This window comes from Carettochelys insculpta, chromosome 6, assembly GCF_033958435.1.
Source record: "Carettochelys insculpta isolate YL-2023 chromosome 6, ASM3395843v1, whole genome shotgun sequence".
Classification (NCBI taxonomy): Eukaryota; Metazoa; Chordata; order Testudines; family Carettochelyidae; genus Carettochelys; species Carettochelys insculpta.
This window is the reverse complement of record NC_134142.1, coordinates 101993143-102008903: the sequence shown is the minus strand read 5'-3', so window position 1 is coordinate 102008903 and position 15761 is coordinate 101993143. Positions and strand designations below refer to the sequence as shown.

The 15761-nt window shown below is 44.9% G+C and overlaps 3 protein-coding genes and 3 non-coding genes across 7 annotated transcripts in view; 2 read left to right on the top strand and 4 right to left on the bottom strand.

The window, feature by feature from the left end:
• Positions 1–1466, bottom strand: part of TRIM66 (tripartite motif containing 66) — an 89890-nt gene extending 88424 nt beyond the window's left edge. The window contains exon 1 of the mRNA XM_074997696.1: positions 901–1466. The gene's annotated coding sequence lies outside the window, so the exon portion shown is untranslated. The remainder of the gene's footprint in view (positions 1–900) is intronic.
• Positions 1467–1595: 129 nt separating this feature from the next.
• Positions 1596–5714, top strand: LOC142014707 (large ribosomal subunit protein uL15). The gene is made up of 5 exons (XM_074997699.1): positions 1596–1665; positions 1946–2009; positions 2481–2556; positions 3831–4005; positions 5544–5714. The coding sequence occupies exons 1-5, from the start codon at positions 1663–1665 to the stop codon at positions 5670–5672; spliced, it is 447 nt and encodes a 148-aa protein (XP_074853800.1). The 5' UTR covers positions 1596–1662; the 3' UTR covers positions 5673–5714.
• Positions 3217–3348, top strand: LOC142015510 (small nucleolar RNA SNORA3/SNORA45 family). Its single transcript, XR_012646165.1, has one exon. It is a non-coding gene; the product is annotated as a small nucleolar RNA SNORA3/SNORA45 family (small nucleolar RNA).
• Positions 5715–8301: 2587 nt separating the features above from the next.
• On the bottom strand, positions 8302–15761 carry LOC142014705 (large ribosomal subunit protein uL15). Of its 2 annotated transcripts, none has more exons than XM_074997697.1 (5): positions 15702–15761; positions 12320–12383; positions 11789–11864; positions 10387–10561; positions 8302–8480 (listed from the first exon to the last, which is right to left on the bottom strand). In XM_074997697.1, exons 1-5 carry the CDS (start codon positions 15744–15746, stop codon positions 8352–8354), a joined length of 489 nt encoding a protein of 162 aa, XP_074853798.1. In that variant the 5' UTR covers positions 15747–15761; the 3' UTR covers positions 8302–8351. The 2 variants fall into 2 exon arrangements, with proteins under 2 accessions (XP_074853798.1, XP_074853799.1); XM_074997698.1 differs by lacking the exon at positions 15702–15761 and adding an exon at positions 13058–13076.
• LOC142015511 (small nucleolar RNA SNORA3/SNORA45 family) lies at positions 10084–10215 on the bottom strand. The gene has a single exon (XR_012646166.1). It is a non-coding gene; the product is annotated as a small nucleolar RNA SNORA3/SNORA45 family (small nucleolar RNA).
• Positions 10942–11074, bottom strand: LOC142015512 (small nucleolar RNA SNORA3/SNORA45 family). Its single transcript, XR_012646167.1, has one exon. It is a non-coding gene; the product is annotated as a small nucleolar RNA SNORA3/SNORA45 family (small nucleolar RNA).

Genomic DNA, 15761 nt, shown 5'->3' with positions numbered 1-15761 from the left:
GCCCTGCACCACTGGGGCCAGCCACCTGCCTGCCAGCCTGAGGCATTCAAGCCTTGCAATGCCAGGGCCAGCTGCCCAAGCCCCATGAGCTGGCCACCCCCACCCCACAAGCCCCCCTGCCCCTCTCCCCAAAGCCAGGCACCTCCAGTCCCTTGCTCACTCCATGCCCCTCCTACAAGCCAGACACTCCCAGCCCCCATCTAATGTCATCCTTCTCCTCCTCTCCTCTCCCCTCCCCTCCCCACCCCAACCCACACTCACTCCCCTTTGCAAGAGGGAGATCCATGTGGGTCTTTGCCGGCTGCCTGCTTTTAATAGCGGCTGTGCTGAGTTGCCCATGTAAAATGGCAGGGGCTGAAAACGGGAAACAAAGGCCAGCTCTTTCTTTGGGCAGGGAGACTGATGGGGGGGCTGGGTCCCTTTACACACACCCCCCCAGAATTTCTTCACACACCCCCAGGGAGCACACCACTCAGTTTGGGAAACCATGCTCTATGGAGTCTTGCAGGCTTGAGAGCCTGAACTTCCACTTTAAACACCCATTACCAAGCTACAATTTTCAGTGCACTAGCTTGATCCCTATTTTCACAAGTCTCTCTAGCTCAGCTTAGAGGCTTGCTCTCAACTGCAGTGTAGAGATACCCAAATGGGCTCATTTGGGAGTGAATTTATTCTCAAAAGAAAGAAATGGCTACTCTGCATGCATACAAGCTTCATTTGAATATCTTAAAATGCTTTTAAAGTTTTAATCTTTTAGTTTAAAAAAAAAAAGGAACTGGTACTCAGCCAGCTCACCCATTCCCTGACACCTGGAGCTACCGGGGTGCCAGTACTCAGCCCAAAAACATACTGCTTTGAAAACATTAAGGCTATGTCTACACTAGAGCTTTGTGGACAAACCTGGCGTTTTGTAGACAGAACTTGGAGTGTCTACACAGAAACTGTTTTGCTGACAAAACCACTCTGGGGGGCATTTTGTCAACAGAACAGATCATAAGATCATCCGCTTTTATGTGTAGCTGCCATCTGGTGACAGTTGTTTTGCTGGAACATCTCTTCCCACCATGCAGTTAAGGTAAAAGCACCTCTTCTGTATCTGGAACACGCTCTTGGGGCGCAACGAGAACAGCATTTCTAACCACACGTTCACAGGTCAGGCTCCAAACTAGTTTTTCTTAACAGTTCTCATTTGTGTTACGGGGAGGCTGGCGGGGAGCTCCGCCCTTGGGAGCCAGCCTCTAGAGTACACGTTCGCCAGCTGTTCTGCCCACGGGGTCCGTACAGTTGCCTGACGCAACATCCAAGCCGGTGCCCCGGCTCCTGGCACTAGGGCTTCGGAGAAAACACGGCGCAGCGACATTCTGGCGGGGGTGGGGAAGAAGCCCCCGGGAGGAACGGCGCTGACCGAGGCCCGAGCATGGACCGAGGCCGCCGTGAGAGAGGCAGACTAGGCACAAAGTGAAGGACCGCGAACGACCTCCCAAAAAAACAAGCCAACAACATTAAACACCCACTCTAACCCCACCCCCAACTCCCGCTACCGGACGTGGGATTCTTGAGTTCTCGCGAGACACTCCGCGCCCGCCCCGCCCCGCCGGTCTGGGAAGAGAACCTCTCGCGAGATATCGCCCCTTGTTCTTTCTTTTCCCCGACGCTGCCATAATGGTGAGTTGCTGCTTGCGGCCGCGTGGCTGGGAGGGCCTAAGGGGAACGCGTGGCGCGAGCTCTCCCTCGGGGTCCGATGGGGAGGCTGCGCGTGCTCCTGGTCAGGCGCGCCGGTGGCCGTCCCATCCCTCTACCACATCTCCCCAGGGAGCGAGCGGGCGGCGGGGGCCCACCCGGCTCATCTGCGTCTCCCTGAGGCTGGGGAGCTTCATTGCTGTTTCCAGCCGGGCGGGGCCGGGGCCGGGCCCGGCCGCTCGCTAACGTGCTCTGCTCTCCGTAGCCCTCCCGACTGAGGAAGACTAGGAAGCTGAGGGGTCACGTCAGCCACGGCCACGGCCGCATCGGTGAGTGGAAAACGCGGCTCTTGCTCTCCCTCCCTCCCGATCCAAGCACGTTGGACGCGTCTTGTTCAGCTCGGGCGGCGCCTGTGGCGCCGCGCGTCGGGCAGTAGCGTTGGCACCTCTGCCGCATCGGACGCCCTATTCGGCACTGGCGTCCAGTCTGAGACGTTGGTAACCACACTGGGTAAACTGGGCCGAGTAACACGCAAGGCGGCCTTGACTGGCGCTGTCTTGCGGTGCCCCCGGTGGGGTTCCTGTCCCGGAAACAGGGCGCCTAGTGTGACTTCACGTGGTGCAAAATGGTGAGAGTATGGAGCGGGGCAAGCCCCTGACTCCTCTGCCTTGTGGAAACTGCCAGGCCAGCATCGGGCCACTTACTGTAATGTGCGTGCCCCTTCGGTAGGCCTTGTCTTTGGGGCATCAAGGAAGTAAGAGCATTTTTTACTGACAGTTTTGTAATGTCTTTCCTTGTAGGCAAACACAGGAAGCATCCTGGTGGCCGTGGCAATGCTGGGGGCCTGCACCACCACAGGATTAATTTTGACAAATAGTAAGGCATCTAAAAATCAGGCATGGTCTTTTCAGCATTTCTTAGGACTGCTGAAATATCACATGGCTAACTAGCTTCCTGGTAGTCATTTTGAACCATTTATGTGAAAGGACAGACTTTGTAACAAGGTTTCTTTTTTGTAGCCCTTTTTTCTGGGTGCACTGCTTTCCACCGATTTGTGTGATTAACCCCATTCTGAAGTCAAAATGGTTATTATTTTAGAATTGTTAACCTGTTGGGTAACCCCCGCCCCCCCGAATCCCAGTCTTCCTCCAGGCTTAACACACTCTCTCTCTCTCTCTCCCTCTTCTCCCTCCTCCCCCCCCCCCCCCCCGCCCCCGTGACTCACCAGAACTGAGGCCCACAGTCCCAACCCACCAGCACTCTACACCCCACCCCCAGTGACTCATCAGAACTGAGACCCACGGTCCTCTAGACCTGAGAGCAGTGTGGGTCAGATTGTGTTGCACACCCCTGGTCCAGATACTGTCATGCATTTTTGTGTGTACGTGCCACAAAAGTTTTGGAGACAAAACCAGGGTTTTGCCAGCAAAATTTGCTACTGTAACTGTAGTTTAGTCCGATATGAGCCAAGGGAGAATTAACACACAGAAACTACTTTGATTAATTTTCATGAGACGAGAGATTTATTTGAAGGTGACCGAGACTAGAGTCACATCTAGACACTGACTGTTGTCATGGTGTGCTAGAGTACTCGGAGAATAACTACTAATCTTTATTCACTGACTGTTCTTACCAGTAGTTCAGTCAGTCACCAGGTTAGTAACAAGACCCAAACCTTAATTCCAAAGTTTGGGGTGGACAGATTGCAAGCTGAACCAAAATTAAGAGGATACATAACTTTTAAATTCTGTTTACAAAAATAGTTTATGGATTACTGAAGTATAAGTTTAGTTGATTACATCAACAAGTAAGACATAAGTACAGTATTTATGTTCCTTTTCTGGTGCATTTTGCTTGTTTGGTAAATTAGCTAGGGGAACCAGGAACAGTTTAGTTGATATTTTGTGTATTGGACATACTGGTTATAAAAATTACACTTAACATTTCATTCACAGGTAGACTTTCACACACAAGTCCAGATGTAAAAAATCCAAATGTTAAAACTTGAGCTGTTTTAACAAAAAGTGTGATGCATTTATGTTCACGAAAAGCTGATTGTTCCAATGTATTGATTTTTTTTTCTTTCCTCTAAAAGCTGATAGTTCTAGTTTATTGATCATCTTTTTTTTTTTCCCCCCCTTTTCCTCTAGTCATCCTGGTTATTTTGGGAAAGTTGGTATGAGACACTACCATTTAAAGAAGAACCAGAACTTCTGTCCTACTGTCAACTTGGATAAACTGTGGACACTTGTTAGTGAGCAGACAAGACTCAACTATGCAAAAAATCAGGCTGGATTAGCACCTGTTATTGATGTTGTACGCTCGGTAAGTGTGCTCGGTTTAAGCATGCATTCATATTGCACTTTTTCCTAGGGTCTTGTTCACTCCTCTAATGTATTCAGCTAATTCTGCTTAAATATGCCACTGTAGTTTTGTCTAAGTTAAAAATTCTAAAATTGTTTTCCCTTAGTATTTAATATTCAGTAAAGGAAAATAAACTAGCTTGTGTTGTATTTAATCAGTAGCCTTCGCATTAAATTCAGTCTTACAGCAGTCTGCCTTCTGTGCATGATTTCCCTCTGTACTCACCAGCAAATGCTCGGATAGGTTATCAACTTTAGGAGACCACTGGAGGATGCCAGAGTTCTGTGTTGCCTATGGGATGTTTCATATCCTTCTTGAGCAACATAATTTCTGATGCCCTTAGGGCCACATCTACACAGCCCTGGTGTTCAGCTGCACTGCTGACAGAACTATGTTAATCAGGTTTCTGGATATTGCAAATGGCTTATTAGCATAGTTGCATGAGATTTTGCTCTTAGCAGGTGGTCTGCTGGCAGTTAAACAGCCATGTGGCTGTGCCTCTGCTAGCCAGCAGTGGCACATCCATGCAGCCTCTTTATTGCCAGCAGACCCCTCCGCTGGAAGCAAGATCTCATGTAGCTATGCTAATTAACCGCATGAGTATGCAAAGGGTGAGCCATGTGTAATTTTCAGAAACCTGCTTCGCATAGCTCTGCCAGCAGCACAGTGGAAAACCAGGACTGTATCGATATGGCCTTAAAGCCTGTAAATTTTCCATGGTTAGCTGCTCCCCATCCAGACTAGAATCATACCATGGCATTTTTCATTGTGTTAGTGTGCTATAGTTCTCTGAGAAGGCTCTATGTCTATATTCACTGCTGTTGGGGCCAGTGCCGTAGTCACCTGATCAATAACACGTTTTAATTAAAACTTTGAAACTTTTGGCCAGTCTGGTTAGAGCAAGTTGAAAGAGAACCATGTGAGGGACTCTTTAGGAGCAGGTTAATAACTCTTAGATCTAAAAGCATCATCTTTAATGCAACCTGTTAACTGTTCAAGCAAGGGGGGGGGGTGCTTTATTAGTATTCTCTGATTTGGCCATTAGTCTGGCCCTTTCAAAGTTTTTATCAAGACACAGCCAAGGAGGAAGTAACACTAGCAAACCTTTTCAGTGGCTATGAACTAAACTGGGCTTTCTTGTATATCATGAAATTTTAAAACTCTTGCTAGAATTTTGGCATGGTTTTCTACAATCCTATGTTTAGCTGGTTGTATGATTAAATTGTTAAATGAAGAATCTGATATTATTTATATACACAACTGAAAAATGTTTAACATCTTAAATCTTGACCACTCTACAGCTGCAAGTGGATATAATTGTTAGGTTTTAAACATGATATTCCAAAAAAATGCAAAACTACAAAATGGCAAACAACCAAGGCCACAGTTCAATGCCAAAAATGCACAGAGTTTGAATTTCTCTTCAGTTATTGAATATTGTCAAGCCAGAGGATTATAGTTCCATTAGTCTTACTACAATTTCTCCTGTGTCATTTTAGGGTTATTACAAAGTCCTGGGCAAAGGGAAGCTGCCCAAACAGCCTGTAATCGTGAAAGCAAAGTTTTTCAGCAGGAGAGCAGAAGAGAAGATCAAAGAAGTTGGTGGAGCCTGTGTGCTTGTGGCCTAAAAGATTTTTTTAATCACATTTGAATAAAGACTATAAAATGTCTGATTTGTTATTTAAACCTAATGATTGTGGTGGGAGTTAACCTTGTCTTGAGACTACTAAGGGTTCTACCTCCCTTATCCAGCACAGCTGGCACCTGAGTGGTCCAAACAAGGGAATTTACTAGACAAGGGGAGGTTAAGCCCCCAGGCTGCCTGGAAGTGGGGGGTCGTAGTGGCTGTAGGGCTTCCCCCAGCCAAGCCAAGGCCTCAGCAACTGTGTGGCTTTCAGGCATAACCCAGATTGCCTGTTGTGGGGCTCCAACAATGGTTGGGTTTGCTGGAGCAGGCTCCCCTTTGCCCTAGACAGCCTGAGCTCTCTGGTTTAGCAACATCCCTTGTCTAGCTGAACAGGGATGTTGCAGAGCAAATGTCTATACTGAGACCAAAGTCCTGTTGCTTGTTTTGGAGAAGTACTGGGTAACTGATTTGTTTGGGGGCTTCTGAGGATAGCTCTTAAGAGGCTGACAAACTTTTCTGGTTTAATTGGAAAAATAGTGCCACAAGGGCCACCTTCAGGCTAATGCCACAGTAGCAGATTCTTTTAAGCCTTTTCTCCCCTGTAATCTTAATGAAACATTGCATTTTGGAAAGCAGTTTTGAATACTTGTTTGACTTTTTTAAATTAGTCAGTTGTGCAGTTCTGTAGGCTGAACTGAAGTGGGTGGAGAAAAATCTTTGGAGAACACTTAAGGAACAAAAAGGTAAGCAGCAATTTAATTATCTGCTGTGTAAAGTACACTTAATACCTTGTACCAAGGTACCATGTATGCATAGCACTGCTTAGCTACCTCCCAGTCACTTTAAGAAAAACTTCATTAGAAGAGGGAGAAGCTGAACAATTTAAAGAAGTTCCCACACCCAAGCAGAGTGGCATCCTTCAAAGCCCCTGGCTGATGGCTGCAATATTGGGGGTGGGATGTGGGAAGAATACTTCTCCCACCAAGCAAAATTTCAAGAGGAGCAGCATCTCAAGAATCCCCTGCACCACAGTAAGCCACATGGAATGGTCTTATGGATACAACCAAGCCTGGAAACTTGCCTGAGTGCTGCTGGCTAGGAGTAGCTTTGCATTCCTCCCTTGAACCAGAATCCTCTCCAACACTCAGACCCTGAACCAGATTATGACCAGTATTCTCTCTTTTTCCATCCATGGAGGGAATACTTATGTTCAGCTGTACATCAGCCCCCTGGGTGCTCTGCTAATGAGATGGGCACCATATGAATCTAGGACAACCAACCAAGCACTCAGCTTACACTGGTTACTATTCCCTCTCAGCCACTGCCCCCACCCTCCCCCAACATGCACTTTAGTCCCCTACTCCACCCTCTGTCCCACAGGAGAGGAAGCCCTCAACCACTTCTTGGATGATTGCCCAGCAGTGACAACCTAAAATTCTGTCTTCCTGAGGGATTATCTTCACAGATTGAGATATTTGCTTTCCACTATTAACTGTAAAACTTTTCATGAGCGATATACCTAAAGACTTGACTGCTAATACTCCAGGACTACTTATAGTGTAAGCAAAAATTTGTATGCACAACTATCGTCAAACCATGTATATTAAACGTTTTAAAAAATCAGGTGTAGAATGAGGTGCTAGCAGTCAGTATCCTACTGCACCATCAGTGATGGGGGCACACAAACAGACTGCACCTGTAAATTTCAAGCTTTAGGTTAAAGTATGGCATGTGAGGCTGCACACCCAAGAGCACTAGAACTATCAGGACAATGCCTGTGGCAACATGAACTTTGAAGTTCTAACTTTCGATTTCCTAGAATAGAGATTTAAAAAATATTTTAACTCCATTAAAAGCAAATGTGAGTTAAGATCATGGCTGTGCTACACCTGGGAAATCACAGCTACAGTCAACTTTCATAACTGGCATGTCAATCATAATTTTAGTTATGTTTTCTATAGTGAAAGAAAATACAAAAATTCAGCATTTACAACATCTACTACTGTTGGTTGATAGAGTACACTGTATATATCATTTTCTTGGTGTTATGCCTCTATTATCCATACCTGCCTGATATGAAAGTTTATCAAGTATCCGTGCTTGACTGACTGTGTTTGAGGTTCTGCCAATATTACAACTAATAAACTTTGTAAGCCATTTGCAAAACATCACCATAATGTATTATGAGTTCAAGTGACACCAACTTTTCTGCTATCAAACTTGTTAGTGCATTTCTCTGTTCCTGTGCTTTCACAGTGCACTTGGTGGGTGGCCATTTGTCCACAGTGCCACAGCAGGACATTCTGCAAGCACATTAAGAGCAAATGGGGCAAATCCAAGAAATATTTTATGCCCCTAGAACTAGGGCTGAAGACAAATTGAACCAATTACACAAAACATGGTTCAAGAGTACTCTCCAAGCACACATACCAGCAGAAACTAAACTATTAACTTATACCACGCACACAGACATCAATAATTTTGAAAACCAGCCATGGTAACGTCACAAGCTTGGTTAGAAGTTATGGTATGGAACAAGGCCACGCCCAATTAAGTACCAGAAACATTAGGGTAAGCAAACTTCATACTACAAAAAAACAACCTTTTCTTAAATCAAAGTGAAAGACCACTTGTTTTTAAATAGTGTCTTTATTTAAATTTGAACAAATACAAAAATCCTTTACGCCACAAGCACACATGCTCCACCAACACCTTTGATCTTTTCCTCTGCTCTCCTGCTGAAGAATTTTGCTTTCACGATTACAGGCTGTTTGGGCAGCTTCCCCTTGCCCAGGACTTTGTAATAACCCTAGAAAGACAGTTAGCATAAACAAATTGTCATTAAAAACTCCAGAAATATTCCACTCATTTTTCTCCCACCTACACCAGTGACAAATGTAATTTAGTTAAATCCATGGACTTTGATGCAAGTGAGGATAAATTTTTCCTTGGCAGATGTAACTACATTAGCGACAATAAGAATTATATGATAAATACAACCACATTTGTATTATGAGCCATTCAAATAAATATGTCCCCATTACTAATGGAAGCCGGATGAGTTTTTTTTTTTTTTTTGTTTTTTTTTTAAATTCATTCAAGTAAATTTCTGCTGGTTTAACAAAAAACACCTTTCAATTCAACTCACCTACCCTGTATTGCTAATACTCTGGGACCAACATGAACACAGCACTGCAAAATGCAACCAACAGCAGTTTTCCATGTTTGCCACAATGTGGAAAATCTCCACAACTCCAGTACATAAGTAGTAAATGGAGTACAGCAAAAATAGACAGCCATAAACCCAACAACTCTGTTTTTCAATTTCCAAACATCTTGCATATTGAATGCCACAGTCTATAAAGAACACACTGCTAATTAGTTTTATATGCATTTCCACATTTTTTTGCTCAGAACAAAAATAGTGCAGGGCAGCATTTTGTTTTTGGTCATCATGTGCTTTATTCTTCATATTAGGCTTAGAAATCCAGAACGTCTCACTTTTGGAATTCTATGGGCATTTAAAAATCCAGTTTTCACTGTTTTTGCATTATCCAGAAAAATTATTTTTCCCCCCTTCCCCCGGAACATAAAGCTACAACTTCCCTCCCATGGAAATAGAAGGTTATAGTATGATGTGTATCTCCATATATTAATTTATGGCTTACATTTCATAGAACTGGAAGAGACCTCAGCAGGTCATCAAGTCCAGTCCCCTGCTCTCTTGGCAGGACCAAGCATCATCCCTTTCCCCCCCCCACTGCTATTTACCCCAGATCCCTAAATGACCCCCCTCAAGGACTGAGCTCACAACCCTGGGTTTAGCACACCCAGGCTCAAACCACTGAGCTATCCCTCCCCCTGAAGATTGCTGAAGTTTCTGGAAAAAGGTGGCCTGGGGTGGTGGAGCTCTCACTTAAAAAGTTGTCTTTGTGCACATCCATGTTCACAACCAACTTAAGAGGATCGCTGTAGTCTTAGACTGCTACCTTCCTAGCCTAAGGAAAGTTCATTCCCAACCCGATCTGGGGCCTTTTTCAGTCCCATTTATATTTCTCCAACTTCCCCCCCTCTTTTCTTTTCTTAAAGCCCAAAATGGCCATATCAAAAAGGTAAAGATCTCACCCTAAGTCTGACTTCAATAAAATTCAGACTGTCTTTTCCTGAATGTCTGTACAGAACCTAGCAAATGACATCACCTCAATTTCTCGGTGAAGATTAAAGGTGTTACGGTAGTAAAAATTATGAATAGGTGAAAAGAAAATTGTTAATAGAAAATTACTATTATTGTTCTGAACAGATGAAGTTTCTTCTAGTCTAAAAAATACTAGTCCCAAAGAATGCTGCTTAACTTAAGTATTCCCCAAATGCCATTTCTTCTCCCCTCCTTGTTGTGACAAGCTAAGCTAAATAACTGTGTCTGATTCGGTGGCTGACTGAGATATAAGCCACCACAGCCAGTGAATAAGGATCAGAAATTTATCTCCAAGGACTACAGCACACCAAGACAATGAAACATGTTAGGATGTGACTCTAGTCTCAGTGCTAGAGGCCAACTTTAGTGGGCCAAAAGAAGCAATAAGAACTTTCTTTATAGAACTCTCCACTTTCCTTGCTCAGATTTATCCATAACTTAGTTTTATCTCCTAGATGGACACATTCATATAAAACACATTCATTTTAAGTGATTAAATATCATGAAACAGCATTCTTACTGAGCGTACAACATCAATGACAGGAGCTAATCCAGCCTCATTTTTGGCATAGTTGACTCTTGCCTGCTCGCTCACAAGTGTCCACAATTTATCCAAGTTGATAGTTGGACAGAAATTCTGGTTCTTCTTTAAGTGGTAATATCTCATACCAACTTTTCCAAAATAACCAGGATGACTAGGGAGGAAAAATATTTGATATAAAGATCCCATTCATTTTAGAGTTTGTGCGTGCGTGCGTTTTTTAACTGGCTGTGCTAAAATCAGTATGACCTCAGTTAAAAGTATGTTTTCTACTAACCTTTATCATATACATAATTAAACTATAGAGTACAGAAAAATCATGCAAAGATACACAATAGTTTTAAAGTTCGGTCGCTATGTGTGTATTCTTGAGGGATGTTCACATTTTCCAGATCTAGAAATGAAATAAATATTTCCATTAATAAAATGCTTGATAACCGAAGTCACAATGCATCTTTCTTGTGAGCAGTTTGGGCCCCATTATTTTACAGGCACCCAGGACTCTGACTTGTACATGAAATGCAGATTCAGATCTTCTGTTACTAACCCAGTTACTGACTGCACTGAAAGTAGTGACAGTCAACAAACAGAGATTAGTTGTTACTTTCTGAGTACACAAGCACAACTATGACAACAGGCAATGTCTAGATGCGACACTAGACTCAGCAATGTTCAAATACAAGACTCCTCAAGCTCCAAAACACACCAATGAAATCAGAAATTGCCAGAGATTAATTCATCTGCCATCATTTTATATATGCATACAATGCAGAATCAAAGCTGAGCAAATTATCATACAAATTGTGGCATAAAAAAATCTAAAGGAACACATAACAGAAACTCTGAAAACAAGCCATTTTTACCCTATGTAACAAGTAGTCCTGTTGCATTTTTCAAGACTAACAAAGGTATTAGGTCATGAGCTTTTGTGAATATTACCCACTTCTTGGGATAGAAGACATCTAAGAAGTCAGTTTTACCCACAAAAAGCTCATGACTTTGTAAATTTGTTCATCGCTAATGGTGCAACAGAACTGCTTGTTATTTGTGAAGATACAGACTACCAAGTCTCCCCACCCCAGGGGCATTTTTATCATGTGCCTCTCACTAAAAATGAGACCAAGTTTCGAGCACTTTCTTTTAAAATGAACAGATGGACAAAACACTTTTAATAGATGTAATAAATGATATTGAGGACCATGAAAGAAAACAGGTATCTGTATTGTGGCAAAAAGCATAATCCAACATCTGTATACTTCTACAAAAGTAACATTCTACATATTGTAGAATGAACTTTTTCTTTTATACATTACATACACAAAAGTAGCATATGTGAAGTAGAGAACGGTTAAAAGGAGAAAAAAAAAAAGGAATATCTTACTATTTGTCAAAGTTAATTCTGTGGTGGTGCATGCCCCCAGCATTGCCACGGCCACCAGGATGTTTCCTGTGTTTACCTAAAATAAATTAGGTATTGTGATGCAAAAACATACTAATGAATAGGTTACTGAACATTATGACACCCTTTGACTTTGATCAAGGTAACTCAATGAGTACAAAGCATGTATGATTTGAAGTGACTAAGTCATACCAAGGGACCTCATGAGGTCATTGAATCCAGTACCCTTCCACACTCAGTAAGGCCTATCACCATCCCAGACACATTTAAGACAAAAAAAAGCCCTATTTGCCTAGATCCATACACAGCCCCCTCAACAACTGATCTCTCAACCCACGGTTTAGTAGGTCAATGCTCAAACCATTAAGTTATCCCTCCGCTTACTGTATAGCCATTAACCAGACAACTATTAAACCCTTTTCCTGTACTGTTTACATGGTGATTTAAACAGGCAAACTGTAAAACACATTAAGTTCCAAGACAACCACATCAGTAACCATTTTTCACACTTACCAACGCGGCCATGGCCATGGCTAACATGTCCTCTCAGCTTCCTGGTCTTCCTTAGTCTGGAAGGCTAAAACAACACAGCACAGCACGTTAGCAGTAAATATGTGGCCCAAGTGACGATTGTGTGAAACCAATCGGCTCCAGGCAAGCCAAGCCTGCTGCGTACGGCTGCATGCTGGCCCTTTTCTGCGGAACAGGCCACACTTATGAGGAGTCCGGCACTTCGGGAGGGCCCCACTGTGGTGAATGGGTGCTCCGGGTACTCCCGCAAGAGGCAGCAGCAGAACAGCTCTGGGCTCCGCACGGGCGGGCGGGCGCCCCAGGACACAGGGCAGCAGGGCGGACACGGAGGCAGGGGACCAGCATCCGATGAAGTGAGTCTGTGCTCACAAAAACTTATGCTCAAAACTTTTCTGTTAGTCTATAAGGTGCCACAGGACCCTTCGTTGCTGTTACAGAGGCAGGGGGGCTCCTCCAACCCAGTGGGTTCCGAGCGCGCACTGGCCGGATATAAACGGCCCAGCACATACGCAGCTATCACGATGGGGCCTGTAAATACAATCCCGCGCCCCGCCACTGCCGGGGTACGCCTCCTCAAGCCCGGCTCCGACCCACAGCCAAGCTCAGAGCGCGCTGCCGGCTGCCCTTTCCCTTTCACCCGACTAGGACAGAAGCTCGGCGCAGTTCCAGGTGAAACGTGCTAGGCAAGAAAGCAGATCCCCTCCTGCAGCTCCTACCCACCATCACAGCGCCGGCAAAAAGGGCGGAAAGTAACAAAGTCTCGCGAGACACCCCCTGATCAGAGGGGCTCGCCGGTGGGGAGGAAAAGTGGTCAGATCTCGCGAGATCTCACGAAGGAGAAGGGTGGAGCCCGGATCTCACGAGAACTCGATAGGGGTGCGAGCATGAGCCATGCGTGCGGCGGTGCTGCGGCCGGATATTACACAGGCGCTTTGTTGTAGCGGCTTCATCCGCTCTGAGCTTCTGCGGGAGGGGCGGTAAGAGGTTCTTTGGCTCACAGGAGCCGTTCATGGGCCACGTGACCGCGGCCCGCTGTATTCCGCGGGGGGTCGCTTCCCGCCAACTCCCCCCACTCCGCTGGGTCAGTTCTTTACACTCTTGCTGCGGCTGCACTTCCCCGACGCAAGCTGCGGGGCGCCTCTGATCACCTGGCTCTGGCTAGCGCAGAGTGCGGGAATTTCTTATATAGGAAGGCCGCAAGCGTATCTCCTGCCTTTTGTCTGAGTTCTCTGTGTGTGGGATCCTTGACGGCAAGCAGGTGGCTAAAGCGCGGACTTACATCCCGACAGTCAAGCCTTCCTTCCGCTGTGACTCACAAAAGCCCTACACGCCTTGTAAGGAACTTCATTCGGCACCTAAATGTTTCAAAGCTCCTTAGGCTCTTCCTTCCTGCCTGGGGACGCTTTTGTTTCCCTGAAGGCATTTAAATACCTGTCTCCCACAATTCATGTACCACAGGAAAAAGCAGTCCTGTAGCATTTTAAAGACTAACGAAGTGTATTAGGTGATGAGCTTTCGTGGGGCAGACCCACTTCTTCAGATGTGTAACAGAGAGATAGCCGTGCTAGTCTATATACTATCAAAACAAAAAACCAGTCCAGTGGCACTATATTTTGTTAGTCTTTTAAGTGCTCCTGGACTGCTTTTTTTCTTCAGATCTGAAAATAGCGCACTGAAGAAGTGGATCTGCCCCATGCAAGCTCGTTGCCTAATAATTTTGTTAATCTTTAAAAAGCTACATGACCACTTGTTTTGTTTTGTGAAAACACAGACTAACACAGCTACCTCTCTAACTCTGTACCAAGGGAAGAGATGTTTAAATTACATCTGATGCCCTATCCAGTAGGCATGCTCAGCGGTTGCCTACTAAAGTCCCATTCCAGAGGAGGTGATGCCCATTTTACAGTTTTACCCAATGGCTTTGGTGATGGGAGACACAGAACTAATTCCCCCTTCTGCCTAAGAGGGACTAAAAAATCTGAAGAGGGTTTTCCCATCTCTACACAATCTAACCACTGAGCTATAGGGTATTCTGATGCGAAGCTTCCTCAGTCCCTCCTGTTGAAACGTGGGTCCAGTGTCCACGTTCTAACCACTTTTTTATCCAGAACACAACAGTTCAACAGGAGAGACTGAGGGAGCCCCACATCAGACTATCCCATAGCTCAGTAGTTAATGCACCTTCCTAAATATGCAAGTTGCCGGTTCAAATTGTCACTGTGTAATGGGAGAACCAAACCTGGGTGTCCCATACACCAAGCGCTCTAGCCATTGGGTAAACAAAAAATATAGCCTGGACTTCGGTACCTACTGCCGAGAGGTTTAGCACACATCCCTCTCCAGCATCCTCCATTTGCTGACTTAGCCAGGAAGCTGCCTAATAAGATGGCTTTTGTGGATCACTTTCTTAGGCTTCTCTCTCTCCCCGCTCATTGTGTAGTCCAAGGGTGCACAAAGTGAGGGGCAGGCGGGAATTATGCAATTTTGTAATGGGGGCAGAGCACAATCATCTGCTGGGTCTCAAGCTCATCCGTCTCATTAAAAAGGTTGAAATATGTTACTGTTTTGATGTATGTGTATTCACATTTATATTTGGATTAATAAAGTTTTCACATTCCACATACTTTTCTTACACATGCCAAAAGTTTCTTTTTTTTTCTTATGAACATAACAGAAACTTCTGTCAGTTTTGATTAAATTAGACAGGTTGGGAGGGCCCTGCTAATTGCAGGGATGAAAAGTGGGTCCTGATGTAAAACATTTGTTCACGCTGGTATAGAACACACGTGAATAATTTGGCTTTGTGAATCATTCTTGAGAAGCAAGCCAGTCTTCTCAGGCAGTCCCCCAGCCTGAAGCAAATACTCATCAGCAACTACACACAACAGAAACACAATGTGAGGAACAAAACCCCGTTGCCAACTTTGTCTGCATATCTACTAATGTGATATATGCCATCATGTGCCAGCAACTCCCCTCTGCTATGTACACTGTCCAAATCAGACAAACTAACATGGCTATGCCTCTCTGTTCTTATGATTTTCTAGCTATCTACCTTCGAGGAACTGACACTTTGCACTGCAACTCCCAACCTCCCTGGTGGATTCTACCTCCCTGCTCCACAGCATATAAAACAGTACCCTTGTACCGCACTTCACTTACCAGTTCAGACACGGTAGCACATCCACCCTCACTCCATTACCCCATGTTGATGCCAGTAAGGAAACTAATGTTATGTACAGTAAACTCTTAAATCCAGCAGCCCTGGACCTGGGAGGCTGCCGGATACTTCAATATGCCAGACAACAAAATTCATCTCCCCACTCCCCAAGCACCAGCTCCTGCTCAACTGCTGCCCCTTTACCTTGTTGGTGCAGATGGCGGGGAGCTGCTTGCGGAGCTCACACATGGCTGCACTGTGCAG